The following is a 16,757-nucleotide window of genomic DNA, read 5'->3' on the forward strand; positions in this document are numbered from 1 at the left end:
TGTTTGAGAGCTTTAGCTTGAAGCTGGCCGTAATCATAGCGCCATGTTTCCCCTGTCAGTGGTGTGAAATATGGATTCATTTCCATAGTTTGACATTTCTACTGGTGTAGTCACATGATTCTCAGTTAAACCACTTAATTAGTAGTAACAAGTAAAAACATCCTCATAAAGATAACTACTTTGATGTGCTGTATTTGAATTTTTGATCAGTAGAAAACCTTTTGTCACTGGCCCAACTATCTTTGTTTTCTGTTGAGGTGATTGTAGATCTGGCGGACCTGGGGACTGTAAGCCTGTGGAGATAGACCTTCGCCTCGTCAAACTCCATTCTCCTCTGTGCCACTGAGCTGCCAACCATAGCCTGACCACCCTGTCAGCCACAGCATGTTTTGGTTTATTTACTTTACTGACACTCACACTTCACATTTAACAGTTATGTTTAGTTCACCCTTTTTTATTTCTCAGGATCTAATGACAGAAATGCAGTATAAGATCCATAACTGTTTTCAGTGGTGTATAAAGACCTTACATAATGAACACTTATGTTTTTGTATCATAGTACCACTGAAGTTTAACAGTGTGTGACTCCCTCTAGTGGACGTTGTGGAGTATTCTGTTGTCTTTGCTCCAAAGGTTTTTGTACAGAGTTTTGGTGTTTCCTGTCACTGTGGGCTGCAGAGCACAGTAGTACACAGCAGAGTCAGACAGCTGAAGCTTCTGGATCTTTAGAGGAACTGATCTTGAGGTAGAATCCAGTGTGGATGAAAATCTCTCCTTGTACTCGTCCTCTGTTTTCCCCTCACCGATCTTAAAGCGGCTCAGTATGAATTCAGGGCTGTCTTTTCCATCCTGTTTGTACCAGAAGAGATAAAATGATTTGATGAACTGGTGTTATATAGACAGCCAAGTGTTACTGTCTCTCCTTCAGCAGCAGTCACGTCTCCTTCTGGTTGCAGCACGTTGTCTTTTTGTGCTCTGCATTCTGTAAAACAGCAACAAACAGTATCAGTGTGCTGTTAAACAATCATGTCAATGTTGGATTGATATCAGAGAACCAGAGTTGTGTTCATACCAAGGCACACAGCAGCCAGCAACACTGAGATGAACAGAGGCGTCATATCTGCAGTGTTGCGGAACTGTGAGCTCCAGCAAGTATAAAGAAGGCTGTGATCTCTCTGTTTAGTCTTCATCAACACTAAGTTGGTGGATTAGAAGGAGGAGCCTGATCACAGTGACGGGGCTCATTCACACAGCTGCTGGTGCCAATGGAGTTGTTGTGGAAGTAGCCAGTTTTTAACTTGATAAAATCTTAGGCTGTTAGTATGTAATTTTCATGTCTGAAAATATAAACTACATGTGATTTTAACAGTTTTATTAGTGCTTTAGTTTCTATCTGGGGAGTATCTCAACATTTTGAGCAACGGAAACAGCTCACTGTGACCTAATGACCCACAGGGTACGAAGAGGATTTAGTGAGTCGGTGTCCATTCATTTGTTTCATGGAGTCTTGTGTTTAAAGCATTCTGCAGGTGGTTTCTCACTGAGGATTTGCTGCTCATGTGAATCCTCCCAGAATATTTCATTAGCAGCTGTAACCTCAGTGACTCTGATAAAACAGGAATTAGCAGAATCCATCTGATATGAAGCTGTGGTTTGAATACCACTTCCCTCCTCTTTGAAGAGTAGTCAGATATCTGGGTTCAGGTTTTTGTACAGCCTCTACACTTTGTATCACTGTTTCTAGAGCACAGTAGTAGAGAGCTGTGTCAGCCAGGGTTAGCTTTCTGATGGTCAGCTCAGTTGATGTTGATGTTTCAGATCCATATCTTCTATCAGGAATATGTTCATCTGTGTTTGATTTTTGCTCCTTTCCAGAGTATAAATTGAGGTGCCTGAAGGTCAGAATGTCTGTACCAGTAAAGCCAAATATTAGTAGCAGCTGTCTGATAGTTACATGTGAGTGTGACAGATTGTTCTTCTTTCACTGACTTCCTCTTGTACAGGAGAGATTGTGTCTCCAGCTATTAGTCCTGGAAAAAGTAGAGCAAATGAAGCCATTAGACTAACATTGTTCATGAGGCTGAGAGGAGAAGACAGTGGAAAACGGCAGCTGTACAGTGTTACTCTGTGGACACAAACACTCCAACACTCACCTATGAAGTGAGAGCAAAGTAAAAAGAGGTAAAGCAACATGTCTTTGGAGTTGTTAAAGCCAGACAGACAGCAGATGAGCAATGTTCTTCCACTGCAGTAGAATGAAGAAACTAAACAGCCTCTCTGCTGCACAGCCCTTCTCCTCAACATCAAGCTGATTGTGCTTTTAGTTCCTCAAACATTTCTGCTCTGGAGACAGAAAGAATCTCATTGGTTTAATTCAGCTTTATTAGGCGTCGTTATAAATTCCCTTTTTTGAGGCCCACAGATTGTAACGATCCGTCATAATGACGGCATGTAAATTTAATTAATCCACTGCCGGGTTTTTTTCTCGGTGAAGACGCATTGGGATGACGTATGAAAAGAGCGTTTTCCCTACCAGCATGTGTGTAGTGGCGTCTGGACCATGGCGGCTGTGGCGGATGGCGTATAGCCTACTCAGTGTCTACGGACGGAGTTGCACCGTGTCATTGTAGACCACACACAGCGGTAGACTGTTTGAAGACGGCGTAGCTAGTTGCGTTGGGACTTTGATCTCGAGGAATTGCTGGGTCGGCAGCAGCATTTTGGACTAACTGCAGGCGCTGAATAGATGACTTGTCCAAGCCCACATATAAGGAGTTGCAATAGTCAAGGCGGGAAGTTATGAAGGCATTAATCACCCTCTCCAAATCTTTAGGAGGGAGATAGGCCTTTACCTTGGCTATAGTTGTCAACTGGAAAAAGTAGGATCTAATGGCGGATATCTGTTTATCAAATTTAAATGCACTATCCAATACAACACAGACTCCTCACAGTTGAGCGGCTGTTTGAAGTTAAAGGGCCAAGAGAATCAAGCAGTTCAGGGTGTCCAAACACTATGATCTCTGTCTTGTCTCTGTTTAGGTTTAGGAAGTTTAGATTCATCTATGTTTTGATGTCCTTCATACAGTCAAGCAAGGCGCTGCAGTGAGCCCTTTGTTTTTACATTCAGGGGCAGATAAATTTGAATATCGTCTGCAAAACAGTGGAAAGAGACCTCATAGCTCTCAAAAATGGAGGCCAGGGGCAACATATACAAAGAAAATAAGATGGGGCCTAAGGCAGAACCTTGAGGGACACCACAAGTAAATGGGGCTGTGTCAGAAGAATAATCACCGAGGTGGACAGAGAAGCTCCTAAGTGCAGTACCTTTTGATTCCCACACAATTTTCCAACCGTGACGAGAGGATTGAGTGGTCAACAGTGTCAAAGGCAGCCATGAGGTCTAAGAGCACTAGGACGGCAGAGACTCCTGAGTCAGTTAAAATCAAGTCATTAAAACTCTTAAAAGTGCTGTTTCAGTGCTGTGACAGGGTTTGAAGCCGGACTGGAACTTTTTATAAACATTATTATCAATTAAATGTTTGCAGCTGGGTAAAAACTACTTTCTCCAGGACTTTAGATAAGAAAGACAGTTTAGAGATGGGCCTGAGAGAACAGAAGGGTTGAGATCCTTTTTTAGCAGGTGCTGTACAACAGCATGTTTGAAGGCGGATGGAACATAACCAGAGACAAGGCAGGTATTTATCAATAACAAAATACATAGTCCAACAGTGTAAAAGACTCAATCAGACTCAAGCGAATGCTGTCTGAGGGACAATTTGTGGGCCGCAGATGATGGACCACCTCAGATAGGGAGGAGATTGATGTGGGCTCAAACTGCTCTAGGACCGCAAGGCACATAGTAGGGATCATGGTCAGAGGATGTGGTTACAGAATATCGGATAGCAAAAATCTGATCACAGAATATTAGGAAAGAGTCACAGAGGTCCAGTGTAGGTGCAATAGGAGCAGAGTTGCGGGGATTTGTAATGGTGTTAAACATATTAAAAAGAATCTGCGGCCTGTGACAGTTGTTGGCGACCAGCTTAGAAATAAAATCAGATTTTGCAGATTTTACAGCTCTCTGATAGTCAGATATTGCTGTAGGATTTCATGACACTCTGAGTTTATCTTTCTTCCCCCTTCTCTCAGCTTGCCAACATGCACGTCTGAGCGTACGGGTGGTGTCATTTAAGCAGGGCTCTGAAAGTGCTTTAGTGCGTTTCATCCTCCAAGGAGCTACAGAGTCCAAGATGTTTGTGCAGGTTGAAATGAAGAGTAATAAATTCATCAGCACCAGTAGCATCACCACCATCCAACTTATAGAGCACAGAGTCTTTGAAAGCAGCAGAGAACCGTGCCGGGGTAGTCTGGGTTGTTGGACAACCATGGGGGGATGCCTGCAGCGTGATGCCGACAGACGGCTTGCCTTACACACTGGCGCCATCTGATTACATTTAAGCTACTTCAATTATCTTGGTTGGGAGTTGCCCATGTGCAGTACCTAGTTAAGAGCTATTAGCAACACTTCTAATTAGAAGCAGAGCAGGGCTGGTTCGGTAACCATGGCTTCGGTTCAGCGGTACATGTTCCCAAACCAGCTTAGCAACCTAGACTGGACCAAGAGTTTCAGAGTGATAATTTTTTACTTGTGCTCTGTCTCTGCATCACACTAACAGCCTGTCCACTGACTGCCTGGAAGGTCTTTAACGTTGGGTAGGGAGGGTGGGGGTGAGCGGAGGCAGCTGGCGGACATCTTGTCACTGTGTTTCTCCACCATTGTGTTTCAGGGCGTGTCAACTAGCTGTCAGGTGAACATCATGCCACTCGTTACATAGTGACGCAGAGAGGTTACGGAATTAAAGGCTGGACTGCAATCCAGCTGTTTTCAGGTCAGGAGCAATGTTTTCTGTGGGGGATGTGAACTCCTTTTGCGTTGGACTTGGGCTTTTTCACTTTGCAAACCTTTTACATGCACAATAATAAAATATAGATAACACAATAAAGGAAAGCGGAAAAGCCAAAAAGCAGAATATGACCTCTTCAAGGTCATCTTAAAGGTGACCAAGTTGACACCCAATGAAGAATGTTGTCACTGAACATAATTATTAATAATGTTTTGTTATTTGTCTTTTGGAACAAACTGTCAGGTTCTTTGAACATTTTTAACTAAGTATGCAACAGCAGTGGAGAGAGAGAACAACCTTGTTGGGATCCTCTCAGTTGCACTTAAAGTGTGTGACTCCCTCTAGTGGACGTTGTGGAGTATTGTCTTTGCTCCAAAGGTTTTTGTACAGAGTTTTGGTGTTTCCTGTCACTGTGGGCCGCAGAGCACAGTAGTACACAGCAGAGTCAGACAGCTGAAGCTTCTGGATCTTCAGAGGAACTGACTTATTCTTGATTGTAGCATTAAATCTTTCTTTCATGAGTTCTTCAGCAAAATCGACTGTTTTTGAGTAACATCTCAGCATATACTTTGGTGACTCATTTACTTTTTGTTGGTACCAGAAGAGATATGGAACTGGGTCACTGGTCTCAAAAGTACAGTCAAGTGTAACTGTGTCTCCTTCAGCAGCAATGACATCTCCTGCTGGCTGGGTCACTCTGTCTTCTCCTTTACACTCTGGGGAAGAAGAGAACATGCAGAGGAAGAGATGGATCAATAAAGATGATTGATTAAAGGAGAACAATCAGTAGGTTTAAAGAGTTACCTAGCCAGAGAGTCAGAATCAGGATGTTTCTCAGCCAGTGGTTCATGTCTGCAGTGAGAGGGGAGGAGAGAGAGGAAGAACATTGATACTCTGATGGATCTGGGCCTTCACATCATTGGCCCTTCCTCTTCATCATCTGTTGTCTTTTCTGTCCTTGAGTCCCAGTTTTGCTCCTCCCTTAATCCCTCCCTCCTTCCTCTCACAACTCTGACAAATAGTGAGTTTGTCTCTGCTGTGATGCTGTTATTCACTAAATGACATCATTTCCATCAGGTAACAAGTAGCTGATAAGCTAACACTGACTGACTCTTGACAGAACAATCTTTATGCAGACATTACTATTACTAGTGCTAGCAGTTTTAATATCCACACTGATGATTCAACAAACTGATTTAATGTAGTCCAGCATGTTTCTGGCCCAACTCATAACCATGGCCACACATTAGATATAGTCTTTCCCTTTGTCTGAGTATCTCTTCTGTGGTCTTGTCTCTGATCATGTTTGTATTAAGTTTGACATTGTACATGCTGCCCCAAAACATCATAGCAGAATTATTAGTGCCTTAACAATCTCTGTCAAACTACTTTAGACTCCACTGCTCTCATTAATCTCAGATCAAAGTTGCCTCTTAAACTTTTCCTTGTATTGAAAATAGCATCAGGAGTCTTAAAAGATTGAACAGAAGAGCAGAATTAAGTTGGAAAAAGACTAAATTGCATGTCTGCTATTTGTATAAGACCTTCTGACTTCTTACAATAAAGAAATGAGAGACACCAGAGCCAACTGCTTTTCTAACCTAATAACCGGTAACAAGCGTGATCCTAGATTCCTGTTTAGACATACTTTTTGCTTAGACAGACTTATCAACCCTGCTCCCCCTGCCTTACCACTCTCTTCAAATGCTGACTGTGAGATGTTTTTATGATCTTTTTCTAAGCAAAAAGTCACTTACATTAGGTCTAACAGCTACTACCACTGTTGTTGCTGATATTTCTGATAACCCTGGCTGTCCTGAACTGCTCAGCCATTTTCAGTTAATTTCTCTTCCTGAGCTCATCGATACTGTCTCTCACACACTTTCCTCTTCAAGCCCTCTTGACATCTTAACCACCTCACTCCTGTAAAAGGTGATGGGTGACATTGGCTCTAGCTTACATCACATTATTAATTGTTCCATTACTTTCTGCCGCATCATAATTATTTTAAGCAAGCCAGCATTCAGCCTCTAATAAAAATCCTAACCTTGATTGATCGCTTCCACAGAATTATAGGCCCATTTCTAAGCTTGCTTTCATATCCAAAGTTATTGAAAAGGTGGTGCTAACTCAATTCTTAGCTGTGTTAGGTCATAATAGCATTTTTGATGGGTTTCACAAACAACACTCATTAGGGTTAAATACGAAAGACTGATGTGTGCTCATGCTGGGAACATTCTGTTTTATTGCTCCTCAGCTTCAGTGCCGAGTTTGACACTGTCAGTCAAATAGAGAATTTTCTGTCTTCATCGTTAATTATGTTTCATCTTCCCCTCTGCAGATGTGCAGGGCGCCATAAGGATCTAGTCATTGTCCAGTGTTGTTTTCCCTTTGGATGCATCCATTAGGAAACATTATCATTATCGTGTTTAAAGGTGAAGTGCGTAAGATTTAGTAGCATCTAGCAGTAAGGTTTCCAGATGTCTAGTCTACTATAGAAATAGCTCATTCTAAAAAAACAGAACCGATCATTAGGTCTTTATACACCACTGAGAACATAGTTAAGGATCTTTGATTGCATTTCTGTCAATAGATCCTTAGAAATATCACACACTGGACCTTCGATCTTCTATCACTGCTATTCTGATAATACAGGGATCTACTTTTCTCTTTATCTAACGTTGGCTGTCTGGGCAGTTTAATAAAGGGCTTGACTGCTGTTGTGGATAATTTATTACTTACTGTAGCTAAACTCAGACAAGACAGAAGTAATAATCGTTGGCCCTGATCACCTTACAACCATATTGGTCCACTGACAACCAATTTAAAATCTCCATCCAGAAATGTAGGTGTCAAATTTGACCTTCAAACCACATGTCAATAATCTCAATAAATCCTGCTTCGTCCATCTAAGCAATCAAACCATTATTCGGTGTGACCACCCTTAGCCTTCAATACAGCTTCAACTCTTCTAGGTGCATCTCATTCTTGTACCACTCTCCAGCCCTTCGGTGCACAAACTGCGTTCTGCTGCAGCCAAATATTTCACATGTTGACATGTAGTAATAGTAATAATAATAATAATAATAATAATCTTTATTTACAGAGCACTTACAAAGTGCTTTACAAAAAGCAGTTATGACATAAAAACATATAAAACAATACAAGAAACAAAAGTCACTTCAAATTGTACTAAAATCAGGTAAAATCAGCGAATGCTCTACGATACAAGTAAGTTTTTAATAAGGAATTTAAAAGAGTTTACTGATTCAGCCGACCTAATTTCCTCGTGTAGATTGTTCCAGAGCCTCGGTGCCCTAACTGCAAAGTCTCTGTCCCCTCTCAGTTTCAGCCGGGTCTCTGGGACCACAAAAAGCCCCTTACTTGAGGATCTCAAGTTACGAGCTGGTATATAAGGTACTAGTAGGTCAGCAATATAGCAAGGGGCGAGACCATGTAAAGCCTTAAATGTAATCAGTAAAATCTTAAAATCAATTCTTAAACATACTGGGAGCCAGTGTAACGAAGCCAAAACAGGAGTGATATGACGTTTCTTGGTTCTAGTTAAAAGCCTGGCAGCTGAATTCTGGACATACTGTAGCCGGACAATAGATTTTTGATTCAGGCAGGAAAAGAGGCTGTTACAATAGTCCAAACGTGAAGAAATAAAAGCATGTAAAATGGTCTCAGTATCTTTAAAAGTTAAAAAAGGTCGGATTTTAGAAATGTTTCTAAGATGATAAAAACATGATTGCATCAGCTTTGTGGTGTGCTGGTCAAAACACAAATCACTGTCAAACCTGACACCAAGATTCCTTGCCACTGGCTTGATTTGGTCTGATAAACCAAGGCAATCTGTGAATGGCACAATATGTTGTCAAATGCTTGGGGCCAGTGACGAGGATCTCTGTTTTATTGGAGTTTAATTGAAGGAAATTATCGGACATCCAGTTTATTAACTCACTAAGGCAGTCCTTCAATGAAGTTAACATTTCAGGATCCATGTGTTTAATGGGCAGGTACAACTCTGTATCATCTGCATAAAAGTGGAAAGAGATACCATGTCTTTGAATAATGTGCCCTAAAGGAAGCATATATAATGAAAATAAAATTGGTCCCAAGACTGACCCCTGCGGCACCCCATACTTAACAGTAGTGTATGAGGACCCAGCGCCTCATTCTCTCCAAGAGGATACTATGGTCAACTGTGTCAAACGCAGCACTAAGATCTAAGAGTACAGAGCACATTCCAGTATCTGCAGCCATCAAAAGATCATTGGTAACTTTGAGAAATGTTGTTTCAGTGCCATGGTATTTCCTGAAGCCTGATTGAAACTTCAATGGAGGAACTCTCAACATTTACATCTCATTTACATCTCAGCTGTTTAGCTGATGCTCTTATCCAGAGCAGCTCATAATGAGGAGCTTTAACGTGAACTTTCTGTTACAACAAAGTCTCTTTAACCACTTTTCACCCTGGTAGAATTATGAAATCATCATCATCAGTCTGGAATCCTTTTTATTTATCTCATCAGAGTTTGTAAGGACTTCCTGGTGCCTCACAGAAAACAGACATCCAACATAAAATACACCATGAACTGGATTAGTTGTCTTATTAATAACAGGATTTATTGTTACTTGAGTAATATTGTAACTTGTTATTAGATTGTGTTGTCAGTGTCCACTTGTTGGCGCTGTTGTTCAGTAAAAGGAGGAGCTGAAGTGTGTAAATCTTCAGAGGATCTGTGGTCCCATTTCACCCCAATTCTCACCTCCATTCATTGGTTTCCAGTTAATAACTTTTATAGAGGTTTTGACTCCCTATGCTCCAAGTTGTGACCTGACATCCTGTGACCTACCCTCGCTAGACCTCAGGTCAGGGCTTCTGAAAGGGTGACCAGACTTATATATATGTGTATATATATGTGTATATATGTGTGTGTGTATATATGTGTGTGTATATATATATGTGTGTATATATATATATGTGTGTATATATATGTGTATATATATGTGTGTATATATATATGTGTATATATATATATGTGTGTATATATATATATGTGTATATATATATATGTGTATATATATGTGTATATATATATGTGTATATATATATATGTGTGTGTATATATGTGTGTGTGTATATATGTGTGTGTGTATATATGTGTGTATATATATGTATATATGTGTATATATATATGTGTGTATATGTGTGTATATATATGTGTGTATATGTGTGTATATATATATATATATGTGTATATATGTGTGTGTATATATATATATATATATGTGTGTGTGTATATATATATATATATGTGTATATGTGTGTATATATATATGTGTGTATGTGTGTATATATATATGTGTATGTGTGTATATATATATGTGTATGTATGTGTACATATATATATATGTATGTATATGTATGTGTGTATGTATGTGTATATATATATATGTATGTATATGTATGTATATATGTTTGAGTATGTATGAGGAAAGCTTTTTCTGTAGATGCCTGATTTGTAACTTTGGTCGTGTTGTGTTATTTGTCTGGTTATTTATAATTTTCTTTGTTTATTCCTGTGTATTTTGAGAAGCACTTTGTAATCATGTGTAAATAATTACTATACAAATAAATAAAGGTATTATTATTTAATTCCACATGACAACCATATTATTTACTTTAAATACTTTACTTGCACAATTCTATTATAGTTGTCACATTTCAGGACAAATCAAAACATGAGACAAAATAAATAACCTATAAAACACATGTTCAGCTCCAGACAGGAAGATTGTTTGCATCTGTCAAATTCTCCCTCTATCATTTCATGCTTCATCACTTGGTCATCCATGAATTCTTTTCTGTTTTGTAAACTATTTCATGGACTATGATCCTTTCACAAATGTTTTAATCTCCAGACTGGATCCTGTAAATCTGACAGATGCAGAGTCAGAGCCTTGACTTCATGTGTTTTTACAGAATGGTTATTTGAACCATTTTCTCCTGAAGGATCAAACAGCAGTGGAGAGAAAGGACTTCCTTGGTGGAGGTCTCTCAGCTGTTTTTGGCTGTCAGAGGATTTTCAGTGTGATTGTCTCTCATTTATGTGAATAACACCTGATGTCATACAGCTACCATCCAATAACTAATAATTATCATTCTTTTGTGTGACGTGATTGAAAAACACTTCAGAACTGCTCTTCCAAGGTTTTACCTACTTATACACGTGTATGTATAGATATAGTTAGTTTTGTTCGTAAAAAAACATCCAATTAAACATTTTTTAATGTAAAAAAAAATTTCACAAATACTGAAGCAGTATGTGATAATAATACAATGACAGTTCAAAATAGTGAAAGCAATAATGCTTTGTGAATGGTCTCTTACTATTTTTGTAATTTGTTGTTTTAAAAAAGACATCTCATTATTAAATATCTGTAATATTTAAAGAAATGCTCACACATTGTTACCACGGTTACCTTGGTGAAATGTAAAGTTCAGAGTGAAGAAATTACAAGTGGTTTCATTTCCAAAGCTTTAAATGACAAAGAGTGAAGTGGATCCAACCTGCATCATCACACTGAAGTTTAACAGTGTGTGACTCCCTCTAGTGGACGTTGTGGAGTATTCTGTTGTCTTTGCTCCAAAGGTTTTTGTACAGAGTTTTGGTGTTTCCTGTCACTGTGGGCTGCAGAGCACAGTAGTACACAGCAGAGTCTGTCACTTTAGCTGAGATGATCTGCAGATTCACACGCTTGTCTGTTTTGTTAATGTGAGCTGAGAAAACAGAACCAGGTGAATTAATCGTTCCTCCCTCTGTGATGTAGAGCAGGAACTCTGGTCTGGATCTCTGGTATTGTCGATACCACTGGATATTGTAGATAGCACCCTCATATTTACAGGTCAGGTTGATGTTTCCTCCCTCTGCAACATGTTCTTCAGGACTTTCTGGCGTTATGCTGTTCATGGAACCCAGGGCTGCAAAATGAGTCATTCATGTCAGTTAGTCTGCAAGAGATTCTAACATCAAGAGACTCAACGGAGGTTCTTGACTTTCTGGATTCATTCAATAAACCAAATGTCTGTTTCTATCATGGAAGTTGTTCCCTTCCACAGAGAAACCTCTAGTTCTGAAATGTAGACCAAATATCTGGTTAATCCAGCAGGTTAATGAGCCTTTCATCTGTGTTCCAACACTCACCTATGAAGTGAGAGCAAAGTAAAAAGAGGTAAAGCAACATGTCTTTGGAGTTGTTAAAGCCAGACAGACAGCAGATGAGCAATGTTCTTCCACTGCAGTAGAATGAAGAAACTAAACAGCCTCTCTGCTGCACAGCCCTTCTCCTCAACATCAAGCTGATTGTGCTTTTAGTTCCTCAAACATTTCTGCTCTGGAGACGCAAAGAATCTCATTGGTTGAGTTGGACTTCAGTGGGCGGGGCCAGAGAATCCCCTTTTTAGAGATTGGCTGTCTACCAAAGTTCAGTTCAGCCAGTGAGATTATTTGTGCATCCAGAGCAGCTCTGCCTCAGAGAAATGTTTCCTGAATGTCCACTTTCAGTTCTTCACACCATTGTGAGACCGAGGCAGATCCCACTAGAAGGAAGCCTACCTGAAGACCTGCTCTCTATTCTGGGAACATGGAGGACATTTCATTAGGGACGTCCTGATCAGGTTCTTTTGTCCCCTGTTCTAATCAGAGTCATTTAAAATTAAGTATCTGTCCAAACAGAGTCCCTATCTGAAACTTGTCCAAAATAACAGAGCAACAGGTTAACACATATAAACCAGTTTTTTCTGAGCAGGTATCGGCAGAAACAATTTCTTTATCAGGGAGCAGCAGAAACAGTCTGTGTTCAGTAACAAGTGTCCCTGTTAGAGTGAGGTGAAGTGTCGCAGTCGCTCATGCACACGCCCGCCTGCTGCCAAAGGTGAATTGTCCTGAACTTTTTGAACGCCTCGCGACCGATGTGCTAGCAGGTAGGGTTAGCCTCCAACGGCCTTTTCTGACCCAGAACTGTCTGAACAGGCTGTGTCCGTACACAGCACAGTTTTCAAATCCATGTTCCCACTGGATTCGTTTGGCTTCTGCCTGGAATTCACTGCTTCTACCCTCAACTACTATCCATCTCAAAACACAACCATGTCTGACATTTCATCCATTCTGCAAACACTCTCATATACTACTCCAAACGCAACAAGACCAACAGTCCAGCTATCCTCAATCTGTTCACCTCTTTCCACTAACCCTGCACCTAAGCCCTGAAAACTCACAACCCAAGACCAGCCAGTCACGTTTGCCCCCTAAGACCCTCAGTTCACAGAGGGGTCTTTTCCTGCGTACCCCATCAACCTCCGCAACTAAACAACAACATCAGAAACCACGGGCGGAGCGGAGGGGGTGGGGCTAATTGGGTTTAAACACTAAAGAAGAAGAAAAATAGAACTCTTCTTCTTTGGCATCGTGATAGGACGCTGTTGTCTGTGCTGTTTTACTGGCGCCCCCTCAGTGAGCGAGCGTGCTAGCTAACCAGCTAGTGTTATGGACAAAGTTTGTTATGCGCAGAGGTAAACCTGACCGGCCGTTCACATAGAGAAGCAGCGTCAGACAGTGAACAAGTGTTTCAGGTTTGTGAGTCTGCAGCTGTAACACTCGAGTTCAGTCACTGTATTTCTGGCTAGTTAGATGTTATTAGGTGATATTATCTCACTATTAGAGATGTTCGGCTGATTCTGAGGCTCGTTTCCCTCCTGTGAAGCGCTTCAACACATTGTGCCTGATCTTGTATCACATGATCATCTCAGGGCGTTTTCCAGCTGATCTCAGCACATTAGTGGGATAAGAAGAGAGAACAATTGAGAAATATGGAGATAAAGATTAGAAAGACATGAGAGAGTATGAGAAAGTATGAGGACATTTCCTCCTGGTGACAAATATACCAAGTAGCCTACAGGTGCATCTGCTGTAAAATAATTTTCTTCCATAATTTAATTCAAAAATCTCATTTTATAAATATTTCAAGCCTTTTTTTCATTTTAATCTTGATGATTAGGGCTCACAGCTCATAGAATCAAAACTCTAGTAAAACAAAATGTATTAGAATTTCAGAATAAATGATTTATTATAGAGAAATGTCGACCTGAGAAGAGCTCTTATCAGCTAATTAACTCAAAACACCTGCAAAAGTTTCTTAAGCCTTTAATCTCTGTCTGGTTCTGGTGCTCACAATGAACTTTTCCACCATATTCAGTTTTTTTAGATTTGAGATGTTCCTGTACTGGTGTGACAAAAGTAATAATAGGCTAGTTTAATGAATATCACTGTCCAATCAAATCACATGTCTGAATCTCATAAATATCAACCGTCAGGTTAACCCTAACCCTTTTTGACTTTTATTGCACACATGAGACTAAAGTTATTAGTTTCAGCCAGTTGTGGTGGCGTCTCGGCCTCAGTCTAAAAGTTTTACACGTCACCAGATGCAGCTGTGTTTGCTTAGCTTAAAGCCCCAAAGCTTCATAATGCTTCATCCACTCATCACCACTCGCTAGCTACTGTCAGCTGATCTGACTGTGTTTGAGTCTGAGACTGTTATTTTGTCCCCCAGATGAGTCAGCTGGGGAAGAGGAAGGACGGGCGTCACAGCAGCTGGATTAACTACAAACTGGTGATCCAGGGACTCCAGAAGAAATAAACAGTGAAAGCAGGTGAAATGGAAGAGGGACAAGAGATGAAAATGTGTTTAGAAGAAAGGAGTGAAGGGAGCACAGATGCCAGAAGTAAAGAGAATAAGATATGCATTTAATATTTATTGCATATTAAGTTTAGGGCTGAGAGAAGGACGGTGGTGACCATGAAGGAGCTGAAATTAAAGTAAATTAGGGATGTAAACTAAGCTAATGAGACGTTTTGGATTTTAATGTGTAAATGAAATGTTTAGTAATTATCCACTAATCACATACACAATTATTCAAAGATTATTCAAAGATTTTATAAATGTTTTATAATCAAATAGAATCATGAGGTGCTGAGAGATTCCCTCCTCCAGTGATGATCAGAAACACCATATTTCTACTGTACCTTGGTTATGTAAGTTAAAAACAGAAACATCAGATAAGTTTTGTCTCTTTTTAGTTGCCAGGAGAGAAAATGAGTGATCTTCAACATTAGTTGTGTTTTGGATTAACTCCAGCTGGAGAACAATTAAATCAAAAATAGATTGGAGCTCTACAGGACGATTATTTTCCAAAGCAACGTTCATCTTTTTCCCAGATAGTGTCTAGGTTGTTAGGCATTCTATCATCTCAAACAGCATGAAAAATAGTGCACGTAGCCGGCTTAATGAGAAAAAATCTCCCCGGGGGTGAATGGCCCCGGACCCCCCTAGGTTTGTGCTAAGCCCCGAATGTTTACAGCGTCTGGCTCCGCCTCTGTCTGAAACATCTTTCCATTTGAAGTTTCTTCTTGGGGTTCTATGTGATACAGAGCACATGAAGAGACTGTTCCTCCCTCAGTCTCAACTCCCCTGGATCCCTCCTGCCTACCTGCCACCGATCCATCGTTCTCTTCCTTCCATCCATCACCATGATCCCTCCCCTCAACTCTCCATCTCTCACCTTTCCATTACCTCATTCATCACTCTGATCCCATATTCAAAATCCATATCTTTACTGGCCTGGTCTTTGGTAGTGAATGGAAACTGATGTTGTGATTAAATAAAGAATTGAACAACTACTACATGCTAGCTATTTTAGGCCTTATCGAAATATTTTAAACCTATAACATTTAAACACGTTTATTCATTTAGGGTAAATATATTTTTAGTGGCTTCATTTCTAAAGTTTTACATCACAATCCTGGTGATGGAGTAAACTGATTCAAGACTTCATCATCTGTTGAGGAACTCTCAACATTTACATCTCATTTACATCTCAGCTGTTTAGCTGATGCTCTTATCCAGAGCAGCTCATAATGAGGAGCTTTAACATGTGAACTTTCTGTTACAACAAAGTCTCTTTAACCACTTTTCACCCTGGAATAGTTATTTCATCAACATGGGTCTGTAATCATTTTAGTTTGTCTCATCATCAGTGATACCAAAGCATTCTGTGTAGAAGAAGACTTCCTTGTGGAGTGCCTTACTGTACAGAAATAGCCTCCATTAAACACCATGATCTGGATTAACTGTGTTTTATTAAAAACAGGAGTAATGTTGTAACTTGTCATTAGATTGTGTTGTCAGTGTCCACTTGGTGGCGCTGCTGTTCAGTAAAAGGAGGAGCTGCAGTGAGTAAATCTTCAGAGGAGCTGTCAGGTTTTTGTACAGAGTTTTGGTGTTTCCTGTCACTGTGGGCCTCACAGCACAGTAGTACACAGCAGAGTCTGTCACTGCAGCAGAGGAGATCTGCAGATCCAGATGGGTTTTATCATCACTCACTTTAGCAGACCATCTAGAGTTTGTTGCATTTTGTGTTCCCAAGTGAAAGATGAGGAACTCTGGTGGTTTTCCTGGATATTGTCGATACCAGAAGAATCGATCTTGACCAGTTGCTTTTTTAGAGTATGTGTAGGACAGAGTAACAGAGCTGCCTTCTAAAGTGAACTCTTCATTCCTGACTGCAGTGAGTTCTTCACAGCTGACACCTGAAGGAAGAGATAACTCTGTTATTTCATGTTGTAAAAGACTCAACAAATGAATCCCATCCAGAAAAGTTAGTAATGAAACTTTCTCAGCAGGATCTCACATACCTGTTAGAATGGATAGTAACAGTAGAGAAAGTACATAATAGTCCAATGACAGCATGTTGAATAAAGGGAATGTTTCTGCTTTGTGTATTGAACT

At 40.2% G+C, this 16,757-nt stretch overlaps 3 gene segments (V, D, J or C); all 3 read right to left on the reverse strand.

The window, feature by feature from the left end:
* Positions 1-527: 527 nt before the first annotated feature.
* Positions 528-1,232, reverse strand: LOC119902746. The segment is given in 2 exon segments: positions 528-982; positions 1,073-1,232. Coding segments are annotated over 2 exon segments (509 nt in total).
* Positions 1,233-5,324: 4,092 nt separating this feature from the next.
* On the reverse strand, positions 5,325-5,760 carry LOC119902748 (the record flags this gene model as incomplete). The annotated part of the segment is given in 2 exon segments: positions 5,325-5,620; positions 5,709-5,760. Coding segments are annotated over 2 exon segments (342 nt in total), but the record flags the coding sequence as incomplete, so codon positions are not given.
* Positions 5,761-11,545: 5,785 nt separating this feature from the next.
* On the reverse strand, positions 11,546-12,171 carry LOC119902747 (the record flags this gene model as incomplete). The annotated part of the segment is given in 2 exon segments: positions 11,546-11,892; positions 12,116-12,171. Coding segments are annotated over 2 exon segments (387 nt in total), but the record flags the coding sequence as incomplete, so codon positions are not given.
* Between the last annotated feature and the right edge of the window lie 4,586 nt (positions 12,172-16,757).

The sequence above is a fragment of the Micropterus salmoides genome, unplaced genomic scaffold (genome assembly GCF_014851395.1).
Source record: "Micropterus salmoides isolate LMB-PRFRI ecotype aquatic unplaced genomic scaffold, ASM1485139v1 Ms_hic_scaffold_14, whole genome shotgun sequence".
Classification (NCBI taxonomy): domain Eukaryota; kingdom Metazoa; phylum Chordata; class Actinopteri; order Centrarchiformes; family Centrarchidae; genus Micropterus; species Micropterus salmoides.